Source organism: Cynocephalus volans, chromosome 8, assembly GCF_027409185.1.
Source record: "Cynocephalus volans isolate mCynVol1 chromosome 8, mCynVol1.pri, whole genome shotgun sequence".
Lineage (NCBI taxonomy): Eukaryota > Metazoa > Chordata > Mammalia > Dermoptera > Cynocephalidae > Cynocephalus > Cynocephalus volans.
Window position 1 is genome coordinate 124,574,015 of NC_084467.1, and position 22,362 is coordinate 124,596,376.

The 22,362-nt window shown below is 34.8% G+C and overlaps 1 protein-coding gene across 2 annotated transcripts in view; it reads left to right on the forward strand.

Moving 5' to 3' along the window:
* POU2F1 (POU class 2 homeobox 1) overlaps nucleotides 1–22,362 on the forward strand; it is a 174,279-nt gene that overhangs the window by 143,450 nt on the left and 8,467 nt on the right. For both annotated transcript variants that reach the window (XM_063104270.1, XM_063104269.1), the window contains exons 10-13: nucleotides 10,382–10,523; nucleotides 11,794–11,939; nucleotides 13,010–13,189; nucleotides 15,973–16,078. In XM_063104270.1, the coding sequence (XP_062960340.1) occupies nucleotides 10,382–10,523; nucleotides 11,794–11,939; nucleotides 13,010–13,189; nucleotides 15,973–16,078 (574 nt within the window). The remainder of the gene's footprint in view (nucleotides 1–10,381; nucleotides 10,524–11,793; nucleotides 11,940–13,009; nucleotides 13,190–15,972; nucleotides 16,079–22,362) is intronic.

Here is a 22,362-nt window from a genome sequence, read left to right on the forward strand (position 1 = left end):
TTCCCTGATGATTAGTGATGTTGAGCATTTTATTCAAGTTGGCTGTTTCTATGTCTTCTTTTGAGAAATGTCTGTTCAACTCCTTTGCCCATTTCTTAATTGGGCTATTTGGTTTTTTTTTAATAGGTAGCTGTTTTGAGTTCTTTATATATTCTGGATATTAATCTCTTGTCGAATGTATAGTTTGCAAATATTTTCTCCCATTCTGTATGTTGTCATTTGACTCTTGATTGTTTCCTTTGCTGTGCAGAAGATTTTTAGCTTGGTATAATCCCATTTATATTTTTTCTTTTGTTGCTTGTGCTTTTGGGCTCTTGTTCATAAAGTCTTTGCCCAGTCCAACTTCCTGAAGTGTTTCCCCTATATTTTCCCCTAGTGGTTTTACAGTTTCAGGTTTTACACTTAAATCTTTAATTCATTTTGAGTTGATTTTGGTATATGGTGAGAGGAGCAAGTCTAGGTTCATTCTTCTGCATATGGACATTCAGTTTTCCCAGCACCATTTATTAAAGAAGCAGTCTTTTCACTAGTATATGTTCTTGTTGCCTTTGTCAAAGATCAATTGGCCGTAAGTATGTGGGTTGATTTCTGGGTTCTCTGTTCTGTTCCATTGGTCTGAGTGCCTATTTTTAGGCCAATACAATGTTGTTTTGATTACTGTAGCTTTATGGTATAATTTGAAGTCAGACGGTATTACACATCCAGCTTCCCCCCCCCCCCCTCAGGATTGCTCTGGCTATTCAGGGTCTTTTGTTGTTCTAAATGAATGTTAGGATTGTTTTTTCTATTTCTGTGAAGAATGTCACTGGTATTTTGATGGGGATTGCATTGAATCTGTAGATCACTTTGGGTAGTATGGACATTTTCACAAAGTTGATTTTTTCAATCCAAGAACATGGAATGTCTTTCCCCATTTTTGTGTCTTCTTTAATTTCTTTCATTAGTGATTTGTAGTTCTTACTGTACAGATCTTTCACCTCTTTGGTTAAATTGGTTCCTAGGTATTTTATTTTTTTGGTGACTATTGTAAATGGGCTTGCTTTCTTGATTACTTTTTCCAGTAGTTCGTTTCTAGAGAATATAAATTTACTGATTTGGAGGCATTGATTTTGTATCCTGCAATATTACTGAAATTGTTAATCAGCTCTAAGAGTTTTTGGTAGAGCTTTAGGTTTTTCGATAATAGGATCATGTCATCTGCAAACAGTTTGACTTTGTCTTTTCCAATCCAGATGCCCTTTATTTCTTTCTCTTGCCTGATTGTTTTGGCTAGTACTCCCAGTAATATGTTAAATAGGAGTGGTGAGAGTGGGCATCTTTGTCTTATTCCTGTTCTTAAGGGAAAAGCTTTCAGGATAATATTGACAGTGGATTTGTCGTATATGGCTAACAATAAGTGTTAAGATAATTTCCTTCTGTACCTAATTTGCTGAGAACCTTTATCATGAAGGGTGTTGAATTTTGTTGAATGTTTTTTCTGCATCTGTTGAGATAATTGTATGGTTTTTGTCCTTGATTTTATTGATGTGGTGTATCACATTTATTGACTTGTGTATGTTGAACCATCCTTGCATCCCTGGGATGAATCTCACTAGACTGTGGTCTATAATTTTTTTGATGTACTGCTGTAATCTGATTGCTGGTATTTTTTTGAGGATTTTTGTATCTGTGTTCATCAGAGATATTGGCCTATAGCTTTCTTTTTTTGTTGTATCTTTGTCTGGTTTTGGTGTCAAGGTGATGCTGGCCTCATAGAATGAGTTTGGGAGAGTGGCCTCTGTTTCAATTTTTTGGAATAGTTTGAAGAGAATTGGTATTATTTCCTCTTTAAAGGTTTGGTAGAATTCAGCAGTAACACCATCCGGTCCTGGGCTTTTCTTTGTTGGGACTCTGCTGATTACTAATTCAATCTCATTGCTTGTTGCTGGTCTGTTCAGGTTTTCTATTTCTTCTTAGTTCAGTCTTGTTAGTTTGTATGCATTCAGAAACTTACCCATTTCGTCCAGGTTTTCAAAATTGTTGATATGTAGTTGTTTGTAATAGTCTCTAATGATTCTTTGTATTTCTGTGGTATTGGTTCTAATGTCTCCTTTTTCGTTTTTGATTTTTTTTTTGTTATTTGAGTCTTCATTTTTTTTGTTAACCTAGCTAATGGTTATTTTGGCTATCTTCTCAAAATGCCAACTTTTTGTTTCATTGATCTTTTGTATCATTTTTTGGGTCTCTGTGTCATTTAGTTCTGCTCTGATCTTAATAGTTTCTGTCTGCATAGTTTGGGATTGGATTGTTCTTGTTTTCTAGTTCTTTGAGGTGTAGCATTAGGTTGTTTATTTGAAATCTTCCTATTCTTTTGATGTAAGTGTTCATTGCGATAAATTTCTCTCAGTATTGCTTTTGCAGTATCCCATAGGTTTCTATATGATATGTCTTTATTTTCATTGGTTTCAAGAAATTTTTTGGTTTGTTTAATTTCTTCTTGGACCCATAGGTCATTCAGGAGCCTGTTGTTTAATTTCCATGTGTTTGTATAGTGTCCTTGTATTTGCATTTGTGTTTTACCAAGTTGGTCTTGTTCTCTTGTTATTAATTTCTAGTTTTAATCTGTTGTGGTCTGAAAAGGTACATGAGGTGATTTCAGTTTTTATTAAATTTGTTGAGACTCGATTTGTGACCTAATGTGGTCTATCCTGGAGAATATTCCATGTGGTCATGAAAGGAATGTATATTCTGTACTTGTTGGGTGAAATGTTCTGTAGATATCTGTTAGATCCAATTAGTCTGAAGTGTGGTTTAATTCCTGTGTTTTTCTGTTGATTTGTTGCCAGGATGATCTGTCTGTACAGTGCTGAGAAGGGTGTTCAGGTCCCTCACTTCTATTATGTTTTGGTCTCTTTCCTTAGTTCTAATAGTGTTTGCTTTATATATATGAGTACTCTGATGTTGGGTGCATATACATTTATGATTGTTATGACTTCTTGCTGGATAGATCCCTTCATCTGTATATAGTGGCCTTCTTTGTCTCTTTTTATGGTTTTTGGTTTAAAGTCTGTTTTATCCAATATAAGAGTAGCTACTCCTGCTCAGTTTTGGTTTCCATTTGTGTGGGCTATCTTTTTCCATCCCTTCACTATTAGTCTGCATCTTTACAGGTGAGGTGAGTCTCTTGAAGATAGCATATAGTTGGGTCTGGTTTTTTCATCCAGTTTGTCAGTCTGTGTCTTTTGAGTGGAAAGTTTTATCCATTTATGTTTATGTTTAAGGTTGTTATTGAGAGGTGTTGTCTTATTCCTGGCATTTTATTACTTTTTGTTTAGATGTTTTAAATATCTGTTGTTCCTTTCTTCCCCTTTTATTATTCACCTTCAATTTTTGTTAGTTTTTTGAGGTGATAAGATTTAGCTTTTTTCTTTCTTATTTGCATTTGTGTTTTACCAGTGGGTTTTGTTCTTTCTTGTGTATTCATAATAGTGATGATTATTTTTCAGATTCCACATCTTGAACTACCTTGAGCAATTCATGCAGGTTGGTCATGTATTAATGAACTCCTGCAGTTTTTGTTTGTCTGGGAAATACACTATTTTACTCTCATTTCTGAAGGATAGCCTTGCTGGATATAGTATTCTTGGCTGGCCATTTTTTCTTTCAATGTTTTGAATGAATATGTCATCCCATTTTCTTCTTGTCTGTAGAGTTTCAGTTGAGGAGTCTACTATTAGTCTGATGGGGGCTCCTTTATAAGTGACTTGATGCCTTTTCTTTTGCTGCTTTTAGGATTCTCTCTTTGTCTTTGAGCCTTGCCAGTTTGACTATAATGTTTCTCAGAGAGGATCTTTTTGGATTGAATCTGTTTGGGGATCTTTGAGCTTCTTGGATCTGAAGGTCTGTGTCTCTCCCTGTACCTGGGAAGTTTTCTGTTATTATTTCATTGAATAGATTTTCAGTGCCTTTATATTTTTCCTCCCTTTCTGGAGCATCCATTGATCCAGATGTTTGTGTGCTTTAGATTGGCTGCCTGCTCTCTTAGACTTTCTTCAGTTTTTTAAATTCATTTTTCCTTTTCTTTGTCTACCTGTGTTACTTTGTGAAGACTGTTTTTGAGATCAGACATTCTTCCTTCTGCTTCCTGTAATTTGCAGCTTAAGCTCTCAGGGCTTTTTTTTTTTTTTTTTTTTTTTTTCATTGAATGAGTACTTCAGTTCCAGGAGTTCTGCTACATTCTTTGTTAAGGTATTAATCTCTTTGTAAATTTCCTCCTTCATATCCTGGGTATATTTTCTTGTTTCATTGTATTGTCTGAGTCTTCTCTTATCTCGCTGAATTTCCATAAGATATTTACTCAAAATTCCTTTTCAGTCATTTCAAGAGTTTCTTGTTCTGTAGGTTCTGGTACTTGAGAATTATTATATTCCTTTGGTGGTGTCATATTTTCTTGTTTTCTCATATTTCTAGTATCTCTACATTGATATCTGGTCAACTGTTTGATCAGTTTCTTTTTTAGTGCTCTGGAGTGGACTTTGAGGAGAAAGACTTCCTCCTCTTTTTCCAGGCTCCTCTAATAACTCTCCTTGTGTCGATGCAGTTGAATATGTGGTGGACCACCTTCACAGTGGTCGTGGCTGCTACTGTGACAGCAAGCCATCCTCGAAGCTATGGTGGTGGCTGTTGTGAACCATATAATTTTTCTCATTATAATCTAAATACAGTGGGCCTTCTGTATCTTCAGGAACCCACAGATATGGAGGGCCAACTGGATTTTGGTATCTTGGGTGAGGGGGATGTCCTGGGACCAATCCACTGCAGATACCAAGGAATGATTGTACATTTGATCCTCAGTTTGCCTATCAGACCTCAGATCTTGGGCCCCTTACCCTACATTTTAATGCCCGCACACACAGCTTTTTCCTTATTTTTTATTTTTTATTGGTTCTGAATTTTCTCTAAAGAGTAAGATATACTCATTTTAAAGTAATGGCTTTATTTAAGAAAATAATTTATTCATTGTTAATATAGTTTTATGGCTTAGCAAAAAATTATTCTACTTTGGATTCAGGCATAATTATTTTGGCAAGCATTGGTTAGGCTAATTGAACTTCTTTTTATTTATTTATTTATTTTTAATTGAAACATAATTGATTTTACATATCTGTGGGGTACGGCATCAAATATCAATACCTGTGTGCAATACATGGTCCTCAAATCAGAACAATTACTGTATTTATCATTACACAAATTAATTTTTGTGGCACTTTACCAGTTTCTCACTAGACCCCCCCCCGCCCTCCCCCTTTCTCATCTCTGGTATCCTTAGTTCTGTTTTCTCCTTTTGAAAGTTCAGCAAATTATTATGATTGTTGTTTTTCTTTTTCTTCCTTCCTTCTTTCCTTCCTTTCTTTCTCTCTCTTTCTTTTTCTTTCTCTCTCTCTCTCCCTCTGTCCCTCTCCCACTCTTTCGCTCTCCCCTTCTCTCTCTCCCCCCCCCTTCCCTTTCTTCCCTGCCCTTCCCTCTCTTCCCTGCCCTTTCCCCCTCCTGCTTCCCCACTTATGAGTGGGAACATGTAGTATTTCTCTGAAAGGCTTTTTTAAAATAGTTTTTTGGGGGAGAGGGAGGTGGTAGAGACACACACACACACACATGCACACACACTCTAAGCCTTCACTGAAACTAATTAATCAAATAAGAATCTACTAAAGATGAAAAATCCAAATTAATCAAAATCTAAATTATTTTTTAGTGTTACCAGAGTGCTTTTACAGTGGAATGAATATGTTTAATGCTTTAAACAGACCTCTAGGTACACAGCATTTTTGTTGTAAGCACTGCAACTGTTGTATTCTTTGATTAACCTGTCAGAAGTAATACTTCTAAAAAGGGAAAGGAATTAAAATGAATTTATGTAAAATTTTATAAGATCATTAGGTGAAAAAAAAAACTGAAGTATAGATTGGACTGGTTTTTTTAACGAAATCAGGAATTTTTTCCTGATTTTTTTTTTTCCCACATTATATAATTACTGTTGGGAATTTAAACCACTGCTTAAATACTATCCAAATTATTTTCTGTTGAAAATACAGTAACATACTGCTTGCCCTGGTTGATCAAAAGCCAGAGATGACATCCCTGCATGTATTCTGGGTGTTTTTAGGAACAGGCTTCCATTTCTTATATTCCTTATTTCTTTGGGAATTTATTTTTGCTCAAAGAAACTAATTATGTGTTAGAAACATAAAATGATTTTAAAAATAGATATAATTTTTGAGGAAATGCAGTTACGTTTGTGAGAAGTTTCAGTTATGAGGAAACAACTTACAATCCAGAAAGTACTTTTGAAGCATCTAAATGATCTGAGTTCTCTTTCTGTAAGTGGCTTAAGCTGATCTGTGAAAATGGTTCACAATTCACTTGGCCCAGAAAACCCCACAAAATCATGCAAATCAAGGGTTCAAATCTTTGTGTTCATTTTTAGAATACCCATGAAACTTCCCAGGCCATCAAGGTATGCATATCTAAAAAGCCACCAAGTATTTGAAAGATGTCACTTTAAAGAAGCAATGTGTACAGGTCTGATGTTACAATGGTGGAGTTGGTAGATGTACCCAGGCCAAACAGGACACAGGGTTGGTGGCCCAAAAAAAGTGCTGAATTTTTTCTGCACATGCTTAAAAATTGCAGAGAGTAATGCTGAACTTAAGGGTTTATATGTAGATTCTCTGGTCATTGAGCATATCCAGGTTAACGAAGCACTCAGAATGTGCCGCCGTACTTACAGAGTTCATGTTTGGATTAACTCATGCATGAGCTCCCCCTGCCACATCAAGATAATCCTTACTGAAAAGGAACAAATTGTTCTTGAACCAGAAGAGGAGGTTGCACAGAAGAAAAAGATATCCCAGAAGAAACTGAAGCAACAAAAGCTCATTGCATGAGAATAAACTCAGCATAACATAAGTGCAGATAAAAGTAAAAAAAAAAAAAAAAAAAAGATCTGACTTATTTTAAAAAGAAAGCTAAAGATAACTAGATTGATGGGAGTAAGTTAATAAGCTGAAATAAGTATAAGGTTAGCATATTTACCAGTGTTTCACGTTTTAGGCTGTTAGCACAGAATACTCTTGGGTTCCCTGGGAGATAGTTACCTAAGTGATACACTGAGCATGTTAACATTTTTAAAAATCTTTAACTTTTACCAAGTAGTGGTTTGCCTTTCTGTGGCATTTGATCCAATGTATTGCCAGTGTTATGTTCCTCTTCCCCTTCTCTTTCTCTCTTTTTCTCTCTCTTTTCATGGAAAGGAGTTGCCCTATGGTCTGCTGTTCTGCTTAATGATTTTATCCTATTTTTTGGCATGACTATTCTTTATTTTTGAAAATGACTTTTATACAGCAGTGGCAATGATTCAGAAACATTGACTACATGGATTAAAGCACATACTACTGTTACAAGATGAGCAAATCAGCGTATCAACCTTTGTTTTTAAGTCAGATACCTCAAATGAAGTCATTCAAAGGTTGCTTTGTATCCAATTTATTTAATACATACACACACACAAAGGGAAAGTTAGACATTCAAGTTATTGAAACAAGTAAATCCCATTGCCTGAGTAAATATACATGTTATAAGATGTTTAAACAGTAGTTATTTTATAATTACGTAATTGCTTATTAAACGATTACTGTGGATGTCACTGCATAATTAGAAAGCATGTCATAGTATAATGCATTTATCATGACTCACATTTATTATTTACCAGTCCAATCATTATTCCTTTTTCTCTTGCTTTTTCTAAAAATATCAATCATATATGAATCAATTGCTTTAAATGTTTATTTTTGTGAAGGGGAGAACCCAGGATGGTTGTGAGTTACAAGAGTACTATACCAAGCTTATACCAAATTAATGAAAATTAGTGTCTTAACTGAGGGGGCTTGTGACTTTTTATTCAATTAAACAATTTGAATGTGAAGTAAAATTGCATTATAAATCTCAATTTGGTGGATTTGTCATTTATTGCTGTGGTTTTAGTTGATGTCATAACTTTATTTCCAGCCACCAACTTAATATACTTTCTATGATATTTATATTTTTATATATTTATTTTATATCATATTGCATATGATATATATTTTTTGAATAGATATTTTAATTTTTGTTTACTTGCCAAAATTGTTACTTCTCATAGTAAGATAGAAGTTTGAAAAATTCTTAGCGATGTCAGAAAACATTATTGTCATCTAACCACTACATAAAGTCTTATATGCAGAAAATTGCAAGGTTTAGTTGGCTCTAGTTTTCTAGAAATCTATAATCTAATGAATATATGTGATGTACAAAGTAGAAATTCAGTGCCTGACATACAGTATGCACTTTGTGGATATTTGTTGATTGAGCGAAGTAACATTTAATATATAAATATGTAGATACAGATAAACATATCTATATATACAAATGTTCCTTGACTTATGGTGGGGTTACATTCCTATAAACCCATTGTGAGTTGAAAATATCGTAAGTTAAAAGTGCATTTAGTACAGCTAACCTACCAAACATGATAGCTTAGCCTATCCCACCGTAACTGTGCTCAGAACACTCACATTAGCCTACAGCTGGGCAAAATTATCTGGCAACATAGTATATTATAGAGTATTGGTTTGCCTCTGTGATTGAGTGGCTGACTGAGGCTGCAGCTTGCTGCTGCTGCCCACCATCTCAAGAGAGTATCATACTGCCTATCACTAGCCCAGGAAAAGTTCAAAATTCAAAATTTGAAGTACAGTTTCTACTGAATTCATATCTCTTTCACACTATCGTAAAGTTAGAAAATCATGTCAAACCATTGTAAGTTGGGAACCATCTGTATATCTTTAGATATATTTGTATATAAATATAGTGAATAGCATTTATGCCCCACTCATGCTGTCTTGGTTCTTTCCATTTTACTGTAATTGGAAGGAAATCAATGAACAATCTACTTCAGTTCTAGTTAGGGAGAATGTATTCAGAGCTGTCATTAAAACTTTCTGTGGTGATGGGAATGTTCTGTTTTTGTGTTGTCCAATACAGTAGCTACTATTGAGCACTTGGAAGGGCTAGTGGTGCTGAAGAAATGAAATTTTTATTTATTTGACTTTAATTAATTTAAATATGAATAGCCACATATGGCTTTTGGCTATCGTATGGGAAGGCATAGGGTATAGGTCATTTGAAGTTCATGTGCTCTCTAAGCCTCATTTTATCTTATAGTTTCAACATTTCCCCTCTGTTAAACTTTTTTCAGGAGTTGCTCACCAGTGAGAAAGTGCAATTTTCAAAAAATGTTCTTTGTACCCTCTGCCCCCACAACTACCAACCTAATACAGATGGTAATAACCAATGTAGTATCCCAAAAATGGGTTTGAGGGGAAAGGGGGAATGAAAGGACTAGAATAGTCCCAATTCAGAGTAGATGTTGCCAGGACGGTTGGGAATTGTATGTCTAACAGTAGTTGCGTGGTACTTTGGGCCAGAAATGCTGCTGTCTTTCTGCCCTGTCACTAAACTAATTGAAATGGGTGGGTGAATCGTTTCAACTCTCTGAGCTTCTGTTACCTGTATTTAAAATAAGTATCAAGATGTGGCTTTTTCTAGCATGAACAAGGGAGATTCAGCTGGAAGAAAAGCACTGTATACATTTCAAAAATTATAGAGAAAGACATATATTCAGAGAATCATTGTTCTATAAGGTTACCAAGTTTCCATTGCTCATGAAGGTGTGACTAAATGGGTCAAACCTCTCTACTGTGAATTTCTATCTCTATAATGGTTACAAAAGTAGTCTTTTAGAATACCTATTTTTTATAGCCAACTTTGAAATCCAAACTAGAGGTGAAATAGATTTTTTTCACAGCTTCCAGAAATAATTTTTTTTGGGGGGGGGGAAGCAAGGGATCATTTCTAAATTTTAAAGTGATTTATGAGAAGGTTGGTTAGTTCAGAAATACCTAGGGTTATCAAGATAGTTGTATTTAATCACTTTAGGTGATACATGTACTTTGATTTTCAAAGATTACTTGGATTGCTTTGGTTGTATCAATTAAGGGGCTTGATAGACTATTAGCACTATCTTTTGAGACTGTAGAAATTTTGGTATCTTGTTTATTACATGCGGTAGCAAGAAGAGATTAAAAATGGAAAGTTAATGGGATAGTGTTGAACGTTATCATGATCAAGGCCTGAGTCCTCACGGGAATACGGCACTTGGATAAAATTTATGTGGGACACAGCAAATTGCCGATTCTTTGTCTAGAGCAATAACTGGAGTAGCACCTCAGAGTGAAGGTTGTAAACCTTAATGAGACCAATCTCTCTCTCTTCTACTCCCCGGCTCCTGCTCTATATTGCTGTGCAGGGTGATGTTGGGCTCGCTATGGGTAAACTGTATGGAAATGACTTCAGCCAAACTACCATCTCCCGCTTTGAAGCCTTGAACCTCAGCTTTAAGAACATGTGCAAGTTAAAGCCACTTCTAGAGAAGTGGCTAAATGATGCAGGTAAGTGAATATATAAGAAATTTTTTTGCTGTCCATTGGAATTTTAAAGGGAGCATTGTTGTATAAATTGGAGTTTATATTATATTTCTGGTACTACAGAATCTTGAAGCTCACTAATCTTGGAAGACGCATTATAAATTATGGCTATGTAAATAAGAGAACTAATTCACTTAAATATTCTAATAATTACAGTGTAGATAATCAGCAATAAGTTTTAGCCTTGGAATATTTCTTGTATTTAAGCCAGGATTAAGGATGCACACACAGTTGAAAGAAGAGGATAAGAAGACCTGTGTATTTGGATAAACTTGAAGAACAAGTTTACTGTTTCTTCCTTGATGAGTTATCGTAGAACTTGTTCCTGGCAATATTTCTGCTTGTGTTATTTAAAATGACCACGTTTCATACAAAAAAGTTGGGCTGCTAGTTTTAATATATGTATTTTGTGCTGAGATTTCCTTTTGGAAAATTTAGATTTTTAATCACAGAATCATAGACTGTGAAAGGTATAGGGATCCACAGAGATCCTCCAGACTATGGTTTTCATTGTAAATGTGAACAAAAATTAGGTCTTTGGAAAAGACAAACCTCAAATACCCACCTTGGACAGTTTGGTTCAATAGCTGTGGGTGAGACCTAGACATCTGTAATCTTACCAAGTTCCACAGATTAGAACCACTGGTCTACTCCATCCATCATGTAGTAGAAAGAAACTCAGGGTTTTGTATGACATGTCCAGGGTTATTAAACTGTTAAATGACAGAACTCTGTTTTAACTTTAAAGAATTTGGAAATATTTCTTTTTCTTTTTCCTTTTTTTTTTACCTTAGATTACAGTACACCAATAAAATGAGAGGTCATTTATAAGATAAATGTTAAACTTTCAATAATTTCTAAGAAGTTTCTTCCTTTTATCTCCAGAGCTCATAAATAAACAAAACATAAGAACAGAACTGAAAGAAATAGAGCTGAGTCTAAAAGAAGAGATAGTAAACTTCTGCCTTGTCAGAAACAGAAGAAATCAAAAAGTAGAGATGGCAGTATGTATGGTCAAGCATCCTGTCCCATCCTGGGACAAAGAACACCAATAAGAACAGTAGAAAAATCCATGGTAGTAAACAAGATTTTAATATCAGTTACCTGAAAACTTTTTAATGCTCGCGTGTAGCTCAAAATATTTTGTCAGTTTTGTTGTTGTTAATATATGTATTACACACATGAATCACTATGCTTAGCTAATTTTATTGCTGTGTTTTCCTCATTCTTACAGAGAACCTCTCATCTGATTCAGCTGTCTCCAGCCCAAGTGCCCTGAATTCTCCAGGGTTGGGAGTTGAGGGCTTGAACCGGAGGAGGAAGAAACGCACCAGCATAGAGACCAACATCCGTGTGGCCTTAGAGAAGAGTTTCTTGGAGGTCAGTGAGGTTTTTACTTTTCATGTACATGGGACTGTTTGTGTGGTACTGGTGTTAGGAACTGAAGATGATAAATGATGAACTTGTCAGCCTCTGCCCTATGGATGCTTATAATGTCATGGAGAAAATAAAACAAAGTAAGTTAGTGACATAGAATACAGAACCAGAGTGCTGCAGTATTCAGGAGAGACCAGGGTCACATCCACATGAGCACTCAGTATGAGAGAGGTGGCAGCTGCTGTAGGATGCATGAGAATTAATTCCGCGGACTGGAAAAGATGGGGTAGGAAAGCACTTCAACCAGAGGGAACGCATGAGCAGGTGTATCCCGGGGTAAAACCATGGGCTGTATCAGGAGAAATACTAGTAGTTTGGTTGGCTAAATATTAGTGTCTATATGCCTAGAAGGGTAGTTTGGGACCAGAACACTAGAAACCTTGAATATCAGGCTGTGGAATTTAATTTAATTCAATAGATCTTTGGCTGTTTTTTTTTTTTTTTGGTACCAGGGAATATCATAATCAAAGCTTCCAACGAAATTTTAACTTCTTTAATTCAGAAAAGACTTGAGCACATTGGAAGGAGCACTGAATTAGAAGTCTTTATCAGCTCTGCCACTTGTTAACTGTGTAATGTAGTAAATCATTTCATTTCTTTAAGCTGAGGTCCCTTTCATCTGTGAAATATCTGCCTTTCCTGCCTTACAGACTTATTGTGAGGTCCAAGTTAGATAGTGTGCAGGAAGCAGTGAGAAAACTCTTCAAGTCCTACTAATACATAAAGTTGTATTAATACTTTATTAATTTTATTCAAGGTTATTAGACCTTAAAATGAAAAAATAAAAATATTCAAGAACAACTTATTCTAAGTTAATATGAATGAATTTAGTGAACATAACGTTCATTAGAATGTCTGTCTATGAAGCTCTGTGTTCAAAGTGGCCTAATATAGTCATATATATCCAGCTTCATTTTCTGAGTTGTCCCTCCCCATTTGTTTATTTACATACTGACATAATTGTCAGTAGTTCAAAAAGTTATTCCAAAAGATGGGGTTTTTTTTCCCTTCAGAATCAAAAGCCTACCTCGGAAGAGATCACCATGATTGCTGAACAGCTCAATATGGAAAAAGAGGTGATTCGTGTTTGGTTTTGTAACCGCCGCCAGAAGGAAAAAAGAATCAACCCACCTAGCAGTGGTGGGACCAGCAGCTCACCTATCAAAGCAATTTTCCCCAGCCCAACCTCACTGGTAAGAATAAAAATAGAGGGTGCAACCTCAAGGACTAATTTTTGTAATTTTACAAATGATCTGTTAAATCAATTTATTTTTATAACAGGGAATTTATTATATATTTATTTACACGGAATAAATGTATATAAATTTATATTTTAGATGTTACCAAGTGTATTAGTCCAGTTTCTGTTGTTTATAACAGAATACCTGAAACTGAGTAATTTATAAAGAAATGAAGTTTATTTTTTACAATTTTGGAGGCTGGGAAGTCCAAGGTCCATGGAACACATCTGGTGAGGGCTTTCTTCTGTGTGGGAACTTTCTACAGGTTCTCACGGTAACACAAGCAGTCATATGGCGAGAGTGGCAAGAGCAAGAAGATTAACATGCTTCTTTGCTCTCCTTATAAAGCCATCAGAACCCATTAAACCATTAACCCATTATTCCATGAATAGATTAATCCATTTACGAAGGCACAGTCTTCACAATCCAATCACCTCTTATAGAGGCCCCACTTTTCAAATACCGTAATAGGATTTTCCATCCCCTTAACACTATTATAATGGGGATTGAGTTTCCAACACAAGAACTTTTGGGGGACATTCAACTCATAGAACCAAGGTAATGAAATCTCATATTGTTGTTAACCTAAGAACTTATTGGTCTTTCTAATTTTTAAAGTGAACAATTTTAATTCTTTCCTATTTCATTGCATTTCCTTTTTTTTTTTTTTTGGATGGCTGACTGGTATGGGAACCTGCAACCCAGGACCTTGGTGTTATAAGGGTGTGCTCTAACCTGTTTTTTTGTTTTTGTTTTTTAAATTGAGACATAATTGATTATACATATTTGTGGGGTACTGAGTTGACTACCAATATTTGTCCACAATAAGTTATGTTCAAATCAGGATAATTAGCATATTCATCATTACAAAATGGAACCATTCTTTGTGTGCATTAACCAATTTCTGGCTAACCCCCATCTTCCTCTCCCTTTCCCACCACTAGTAACCACAGTTCTCTTCTCTCCTTCTGAAAGTTCAACATATTATTGTGATTGTCCTTTCCTTCTTTTTTTTCCTTCCTTTTCTTTTCATTCTTTCTTTCTTTTCTTCCTCCTTTCCTCCCTCCCTCCCTTCCTTTCTTCCTCCCTTCCTTTCTTCCTCCCTTCCTTTCTTCCTCCCTTCCTTCCTCCCACCCTCCCTCCCACTTATGATTGAGGATATGTGGTATTTCTCTTTCTGTGCCTAGCTTGTTTATATCACTTATCATAATTTTCTCCAAGCTCATCCATGTTGATGCGAATGGCAGAATATCATTCTTTTTATGGCTCAGAATTATTCCATTGTGTATATATATCACATTTTCCTTACCCAAAGGAATGAAAATCATCATGTCAAAGGGATACCTGCACTCCCATGTTTATGCAGCTCTATTTACAGTAGCCAAGATATGGAACCAACCTAAATGTCTGTCAACAGATGATTGGATAAGGAAAATGTGGTATATATAAACAATACATTTCCGTTATTTTCTTCTGTGGTATTGTTAATTAGATTACTCTGTAACCATGGGAGTAAATTTGCTGCTGATTCCCACTATTTCAAAAAGTGTTTAGTTACTTTTTATTCATGTTGAGTTCTAAAGCCCAATTTATTAAACTTACACTTATGTGATTAAGTGGCAATAAATTCCCAGATAACTTTTAGCACTGAACTTGTGTTTAAAACATCATCTCAGATCTTCACTCTCAAAGAACATGTGGTCCTTTCATATGTAAACTCATTGAATAACTTCTGTTGTTTGCATTAGAATATTCCTAGACTGAAGGGACAGACATATAGTGGTGGTGTGACTCCCTTGATTTTTAGGATGATTGTAAATAGGACTTCCACAATGCCAACCAAGATGCAAAAGATGAGAGGATTATTGAGTTTGCATTTCTGTTCCTTTTTTCTTAATTTGTTTTTGTTTCATTCGGCTCATTCAATACTGGAATTTTTAAGCTAAACCACATATTAGTTTTTTAAGTGGAGGCTATGGTTGTTAAATGGTGGAACTTTAATCATAAAGTTCATGAAATCGTACTTATGAAAAAGATAGTCATTAGGTAAGTTTTGTGTAGGTGAGTGTTTTCTGTTTCAGATTTATTCGTACTAAAAGAAAGACAGTATTTCTTTAAAAAACAGTAGGAATTTTTTACTTCAGAAAGGAACTCAGTTCTTTTAAATTTGCTTCACATTTTTTTCCATAATACTATTTCATTAAAAACAAAAACAATCTGGTCCAATGGTAGTGGGTTATCAGAACTTATTAGTGAACATTAATGTCACTAACCCTGGTTTACAGCCTCCCACTGCTAAATTTGACTGGCTTAAAAAAGAAAAACAAAAACAAGGCAATCTTGCCCTCACAGAGTCAAAAATAAAAGCAGTGTGAACTCCAGATTCCCTGATCCTGTCAAGTAGTTTTCTTATTTCGGTAAAGATAAGTAGTATAATATTTTTTACTGACTTAGAGTATATCCGACTCAACATTATTGAAATTTATGGATTTTTTTTATTATTTATTTTTAAAACCTGGGCAAAGCCGTTTGTGATATCAGTGAAAAACTATCTTCTAATAGCAGCCTTCCAACATATGATGCAAGGTTTCTCATTTCCAAGATCTAAAAGTAATTGTAAAATCATTTCCTTGTAGGCCTTTTATTTTATTCTGTTATAAAGTCTACAATATGGGTTTAAATTTTCAAGTTTTGATTTTAAGGGATTTGTGCTTTTTTTCATTTCTGACCTGTAGGTGGCAACCACACCAAGCCTTGTGACGAGCAGCGCAGCAACTACTCTCACAGTCAACCCTGTCCTCCCTCTAACCAGCGCTGCTGTGACTAATCTCTCTGTTGCAGGTAAGCAGCAGCCAGGCAGTGCAATTGTTAAACCCATGGTAGGCCCATGATAGGTTTCTATGAGAATCTGCCACTAAATTGTGAATTAAGGCTCCAACTGAAGATATGTATTGCTTTAAAAAAAAAAAAAAAAAGTTATATATGAAAACCTGAGCTTCAAAAGAGATCAGGCATAATTAATTTTATCAGCAAAAAATACTTTTGCCCAAGGATTTTCTTACCTCTTTTGTTCTTTCCCACATTAGTCCACTTTCTCAACTTTATCTTTCAAAAACTCAATTTTTTTCCCCAAGTAACTCTTTTCCTTAAAAACCTTCAATAGCTATGGCTTTCTGAATTCTGGAAAACATCCAAATTCATCAGTTCATCCGTTCAGAAGGTTATTTCCAGATTGGACCTGATCACTAGTCTTTTGCTCACCTTAGCCTCAGCACACACCTTACCATCCGTACCTTGGAAAACATCCATACCTTGGAAAACATCCCTTACAGACTGTAGTTCTTTGTGTGACATTGATAAAGCTACTCCAGCTTATATTTGTATATCAATTCTTCTTGAAAATATTCTTTAGCTTTCCCAGGAGACTATTCATTTCCACCTACTTCTGTTATAAATAATTATATTTTTATTTTTTGAAATCTTGATGCCTAACTTAGTGCTTTACACACTCACTATTAAAAAAAAAATGTTTTTTCCCTTTGGCTTCCTTTAAATATCAAATTTCCCAAATACGAGTAAAATGACTTAGCATTGTCATCAAATGTTTTAAATGATACATAATATATAAGACATACTATATTCACCAGGTTGATTATTTGCTAGTAAACCTTTGGGTGGATTTGTGATATTTCACAATCAAGCTCGATTTAACCTAAAGTTGGAGACTTTGATTGTCTTCACTCATGGTTTAAGTTCATAACACATCTTCAGCTATATGATCTAACCATAATGTAAATTGAATAAATGGCTTTAGATTGTACTAAATTTCTAGGTTATTAGAAAATATCATAATTTTTCTATGTTTATTTTAAACAGTATTTCTTGACCTTCTTTTGGGTGTTGGACCTCTTTGAGAATTTGAAAGCAGTGGACTTTTTCACCCACAAAATAGGCGTACACACAATTTTTAGTAAAATTTAAGAAGGTTCATAAATGACAGCTCTCAACAGCCTCCTACCCCACCCCAAGGCTATTTATTGATACCTTAGGAGCCTACAGATTCTAGGTTAAGAACTCTGTTCAAGGGTGTATACTATTCAGCACTTTAGCTTAATAAGCAAACTATTAGTGATTGACTGGCATCGTGTTGGGCACCAGAAACATTAGAGTTCCTGCCTCGGAGCTTACCATCCAAACTGACTGCCAGTCATTTGCTAAATTATGAACTGAACTTTACTTTCCTAACAAATAATAAGTCTTACTCCATTAGGTCTAAAGATACCCATTTTGTGCAGAAAAATTTCTAGTAGTTCAGACATTGAGAACAAGTAGCTTTGTTGTTTTTAAAATGGGAGTAAAATCAAACAAGGCAATTTTAAGGAGATACACATACTCAAAACTAACTAAAAATTTGTGTCAGTTTTTGATGATCCTAACTGACCAATTACATTGTCTTGAACTCAGTTACTAGCCCATTTATGTAGATTTAATTATGACTGTTTTCTGAAACGTTGGTAACTCTTCTTTGGAATGAACTTTTTTTTTTTTTTAAAAGATGACCGGTAAGGGGATCTTAACCCTTGACTTGGTGTTGTCAGCACCATGCTCACCTAGTGAGCTAACCAGCCATCCCTATATGGGATCCGAACCCATGGCCTTGGTGTTATCAGCACCACACTCTCCCAAGTGAGTCACAGGCCAGCCCTGTAATGAATTTTTTAATTATTAAGAAATTTAACATTTTAGGGAACTACACAAACAGGAATAACACAATCACAAGTACTATTTTTATTTTCTCTTTAAACCTTCTTTATATGGACATATATTGTGCAATTTTGATAGTATTTGTATAGTATAGTATTTGATTACAGCCTTGTGATACTCTAAGCAGAGGACCCAGCTAGACTGTGCCTAGACACCTGACCCACAGAAACTATAAGATGATAAATTGTATTGTTTTAAGCCACTGAGTCTGTAGTACTTTATTACACAGCAATACAAGGTGAATACAGTAATATTATGTTTGTATAAATACTGTACATGGCCAGCTCATGTGATTGACTCTATAGGGGGAAAAATGTAATCTTACAGCACTTAAACATAGCTGCTTGAAAGAGGTTTACAAGAGTCAAGTGTCAGGGACATTATTCTGATTCCCACATTCATTTCCCCTCCCTGCATGTTAAACTACTAAAATTTATTATGCCTTTTCTCCCTTAAAAAAAAAAAAAAAAAAAAAAAGAGTCAATTGTGAAATGAATTTTCTTTCCTTACTCTTGTCAGCAGTTGCTCAAAGTCATGCCCCATTTTAATTTTTTTTGCTCTTAGGACTATAACTTTCTTACATAGGCTCTTTTTCTCTGACATTTCTATACTGCCTTAAAAAAAAAAAAAGACATCTAGTATCTTAATTATATAAGTTACATAATGCAATCTACTTTCTTCCTGCAGACTTTTTTTCTTGGGATTTCCATGATTGCTTATTTTAATTTTTTTTTTTAATTATTGTATTCCTGCTTTAGATCCAATGTTTCTTAGATTCCGTGTCTTCTTTTTGATTTCTTTTTGTTCATTTGGAGCACATTCTTAAGTATTTTTTTTCTTTATTTAGAAAGACTTTGTGGGAGGTAAAATTTCTAAGGACTTGCATAGCTGAAAAGTATTTATTATACTTTCACAGTTTTTTGGAGTTTGTTCAATAGTAGAATTCTAGGTACAAAATTATAATTTTTTTTTAACTTTGAAGGTATTGCGCTGTTGTGTTTTAGCATCAGTGTTGCCAATGAAAAGTCTGAATTCAATCTAACTCTCTTTCCTTGATAGTTTGTTTTTTCTCTCCGTAAACTTTAAGGATTTTTTTATCCTTAGTGTTCTGAAATTTCACTAGGAAGTTTCAAGGTATGAGCCTTTGAAAATTTGTCTCCATTGGCCTTCAGTGAGCATTTTCAATCTGGATTAATGTCTTTCTTCAACTCTGGAATTTTTTTTTTTTTTTTTTTTTTTTTATTGTGGTAAAACATGTATAACATCAGAATTCCCCTTTTAAGCATTTTTAAACATATAGTTGTGTAGAATTATATTCACAATGCTGTGCAACTACTACCTCTATCTATTTACAAAACTTTTATCATCATAAACATAAACTCTGAACCCACTAAGCAATAACTTCTTGTTATTCCTCCCCCACCCCTGTTTCTGGTAACCTCTGATCTACTTCTGTCCCTGAGATTTTTTTTTCTTTTTAATTTGTTTTTTTCTTAATTGACCCATGACAACTCTGGTAATTTATCTTTGTTTATTTAAGCTGTTTCTTCTGGCATTAGCTCTGTTTATTCACTTTTACCATTTCTTTTATGCTATTGTAGTTTTTTCATTGTCTGGTGATTTTGGGTTATTTATTCTTATTGATGAATGCAAGGCCATATTACTGAATGTCAGTAGCCTGTTAAGAGTTTTTTCTACCATTGTGTAGCTCTCGTTATTCAACAGTCATCTCCCCTGAATGGAAGGGCTAGCAGTGAGTTGTGAATGTGGGTAGAGAACGGCCAGACTTTATTTCAGGGTGTATGACTGGGAAACAGGCAGGCAAGCAAGGCTTTACCCTCACATTTCCCGTAACAATGAGGATCTTTACTTGTGCATGCCAGTTCCTGTGCTAGAATCCTTAGTCTTACATAGTCACGTTTTTATTTTCTTTGAAGAGTAGTATGTGACATTAGATCTGCTCATATGAGAGGTCTGGTAGAGGGAGGGAAAGGCCCACTGTCAGAGCTAGTGTGTGAATAGTCATTTAATCACGCTTTTCTCTTAACGGTGTTTCCTATTCCTCCCTCAGTATCTGGCAACTCTGTGCATGGACTTTCATCAGGGCTCCATCAAAGTGAATAATCCCCACTTCTATCATAGCCTTCTCCTGTGCCCTTTTGGACTGTGGTGATTTTCCCATCACCCATTTTCATCCTCTTTCTCATTTCTGCAAATCTATCTCAATCACAAGCCCTCTAATATCTGTCCCAGGAGCTCTTATTCCCTTTTTTATTTCTTTACTATCATTTGGAATAGGATTTTAGAAACAAAGGGAAAAACCATATCCTCAGTCTACCATCTTCCAGGAAAAATCTTGTTTGATTGATATGATCATCTTTATTTTCTCATAGTGCTTGGCACATAATAGGTCCTTGGTAAACAATTAATGATCACAACTCTACTCTTCCAGAAAAACGTGTTCTGATATGTCTCAAAAACTTGAAAAAATTCCACAGCCTGTAATAATCTCAACTAAATATGCTTTGCCCCCAATTCTTTTTCCAAAATACCTTTTATAATGGCAAAAGAGATGATTCCTCAGGAAGATATAGCAATTATATAGCTACAACAGAAGTCCAAAGTACAGGAAGCAAAAATGAACAGAATTGAAAGGAGAAGTAGATAATTCAACAGTAGTAGTTGGAGGTGCTAATATCCCATTTTCAATGATTAATTTGAGCTATGTAAAAAAAATCATCAAGGATATACAAGACTTAAACAGCGCTGTCACCCAACTTGACCTAATTGCCATCTGTAGAACATTTGATCCAACAACAACAGAAAACACATTCTTTTCAAGTACACGTGGAACGTCCATCCCCCAGGATGTTTTCAGCCATAAAACAAGACTCAATAAATTTTAAATGATTAATATAATACAAAGCGCATTATCTGACTACAACTGAGATAAATTAGAAATCAACAACAGAAAGAAATTTGGGAAATCCCCAGATATTTGAAAGTTAAAGTAACATGTAAGTCAAAGAAGAAAAATTAGAAAATACTTTTAAATGAATGAAAATGAAAACACAAGAGAAAATAATCTCAAATCAGTAGTCAAAGCTACTGCCTTAAGAAAATAGAAGAGCAAACCATTCCCAGAGCAAGCAGAAAGAAGGAAATAGTAAAGATTAGAGCAGAAATTATAATTATATGTAAGGAAACCGCAATAAGAATAAATCATTTTATTTATGTTTTTGAGAAGGACAGAAAGAGGAACAAATCCTCCCTTTTTCAATTAACAGTAAGAAAGATTTTCAATTAACAGAAACAAAGTTTACCTCATTCATTTGGAGACCACGTAACCACTATGTGCAGCATTGTAGGAGGTGGGGAATATAGAATCAGTGCTGACATAAGTGATATCTAAGTTTCTCTCAGCTCTGTTACATGTGAAAGAAACTGAAGAGTAGAAATGAAAAAGAAGTCAAATTTTAGGTGTTATTAGTACAGACCAGAAGAAGGCTTCAAAACAGATTTTGGAAGAACAAGACTGCCTGAATTTGTGATAAGGCTGTTATGAGAAAGGAGGATCTTCTGCAGCTTAGTAGTAGACTTTATCTCCAAAAGCAGATTATCTTTTACATAAGCTTTTTTCCAATATGTTATACCTTATAGGTTTGAAATAGTTATTTTGATTGGTCTGGTTCTTTTATTTATTTATTTATTTATTTGTTTGTTTGTTTGTTTGTTTGTTTGTTTGTTTGTTTGTTTGTTTGTTTATTTATTTATTTATTTATTATTATTTATTTTTATTTTTTTTTATTTTTATTTTTTTATTATTTTTTTTTTTAATTTTTTTTTTATTTTTTTTTTTTCGTGACCGGCACTCAGCCAGTGAGTGCACCGGTCAGTCCTATATAGGATCCGAACCCGCGGCGGGAGCGTCGCCACGCTGCCAGCGCAGCACTCTACCAACTGCGCCACGGGCTCGGCCCGGTCTGGTTCTTTTATAATATATTGAAAAGCTTTTATACTTCCCAACTGTACTGAAAATTATATTGTCTTTTTGAGTTCTCTATCTTGAGAAAATACCACTTTATACATATATATGGTTGATTATATCCTAGAACGTAGTGAGTGTTACTAAATTAAGTTCCAGCTAGTTTAGGCAGCCTGTTTTTGTAATATGTAGCATTACTGATAACTGAAATAAGAGTGCCTTTTCCATACTGTCTTTTATAGATAGCATCAAAATTACAGCTCACTGTAATTTTGGAATTACGGTTGGAATCTTCTGCTCTGTGGCAGGATATCTGTCCTCTGAGAGCCTTAACAGCCATTTCTACTTGAGGCAAAGTGACTTTAAGTTACACTTG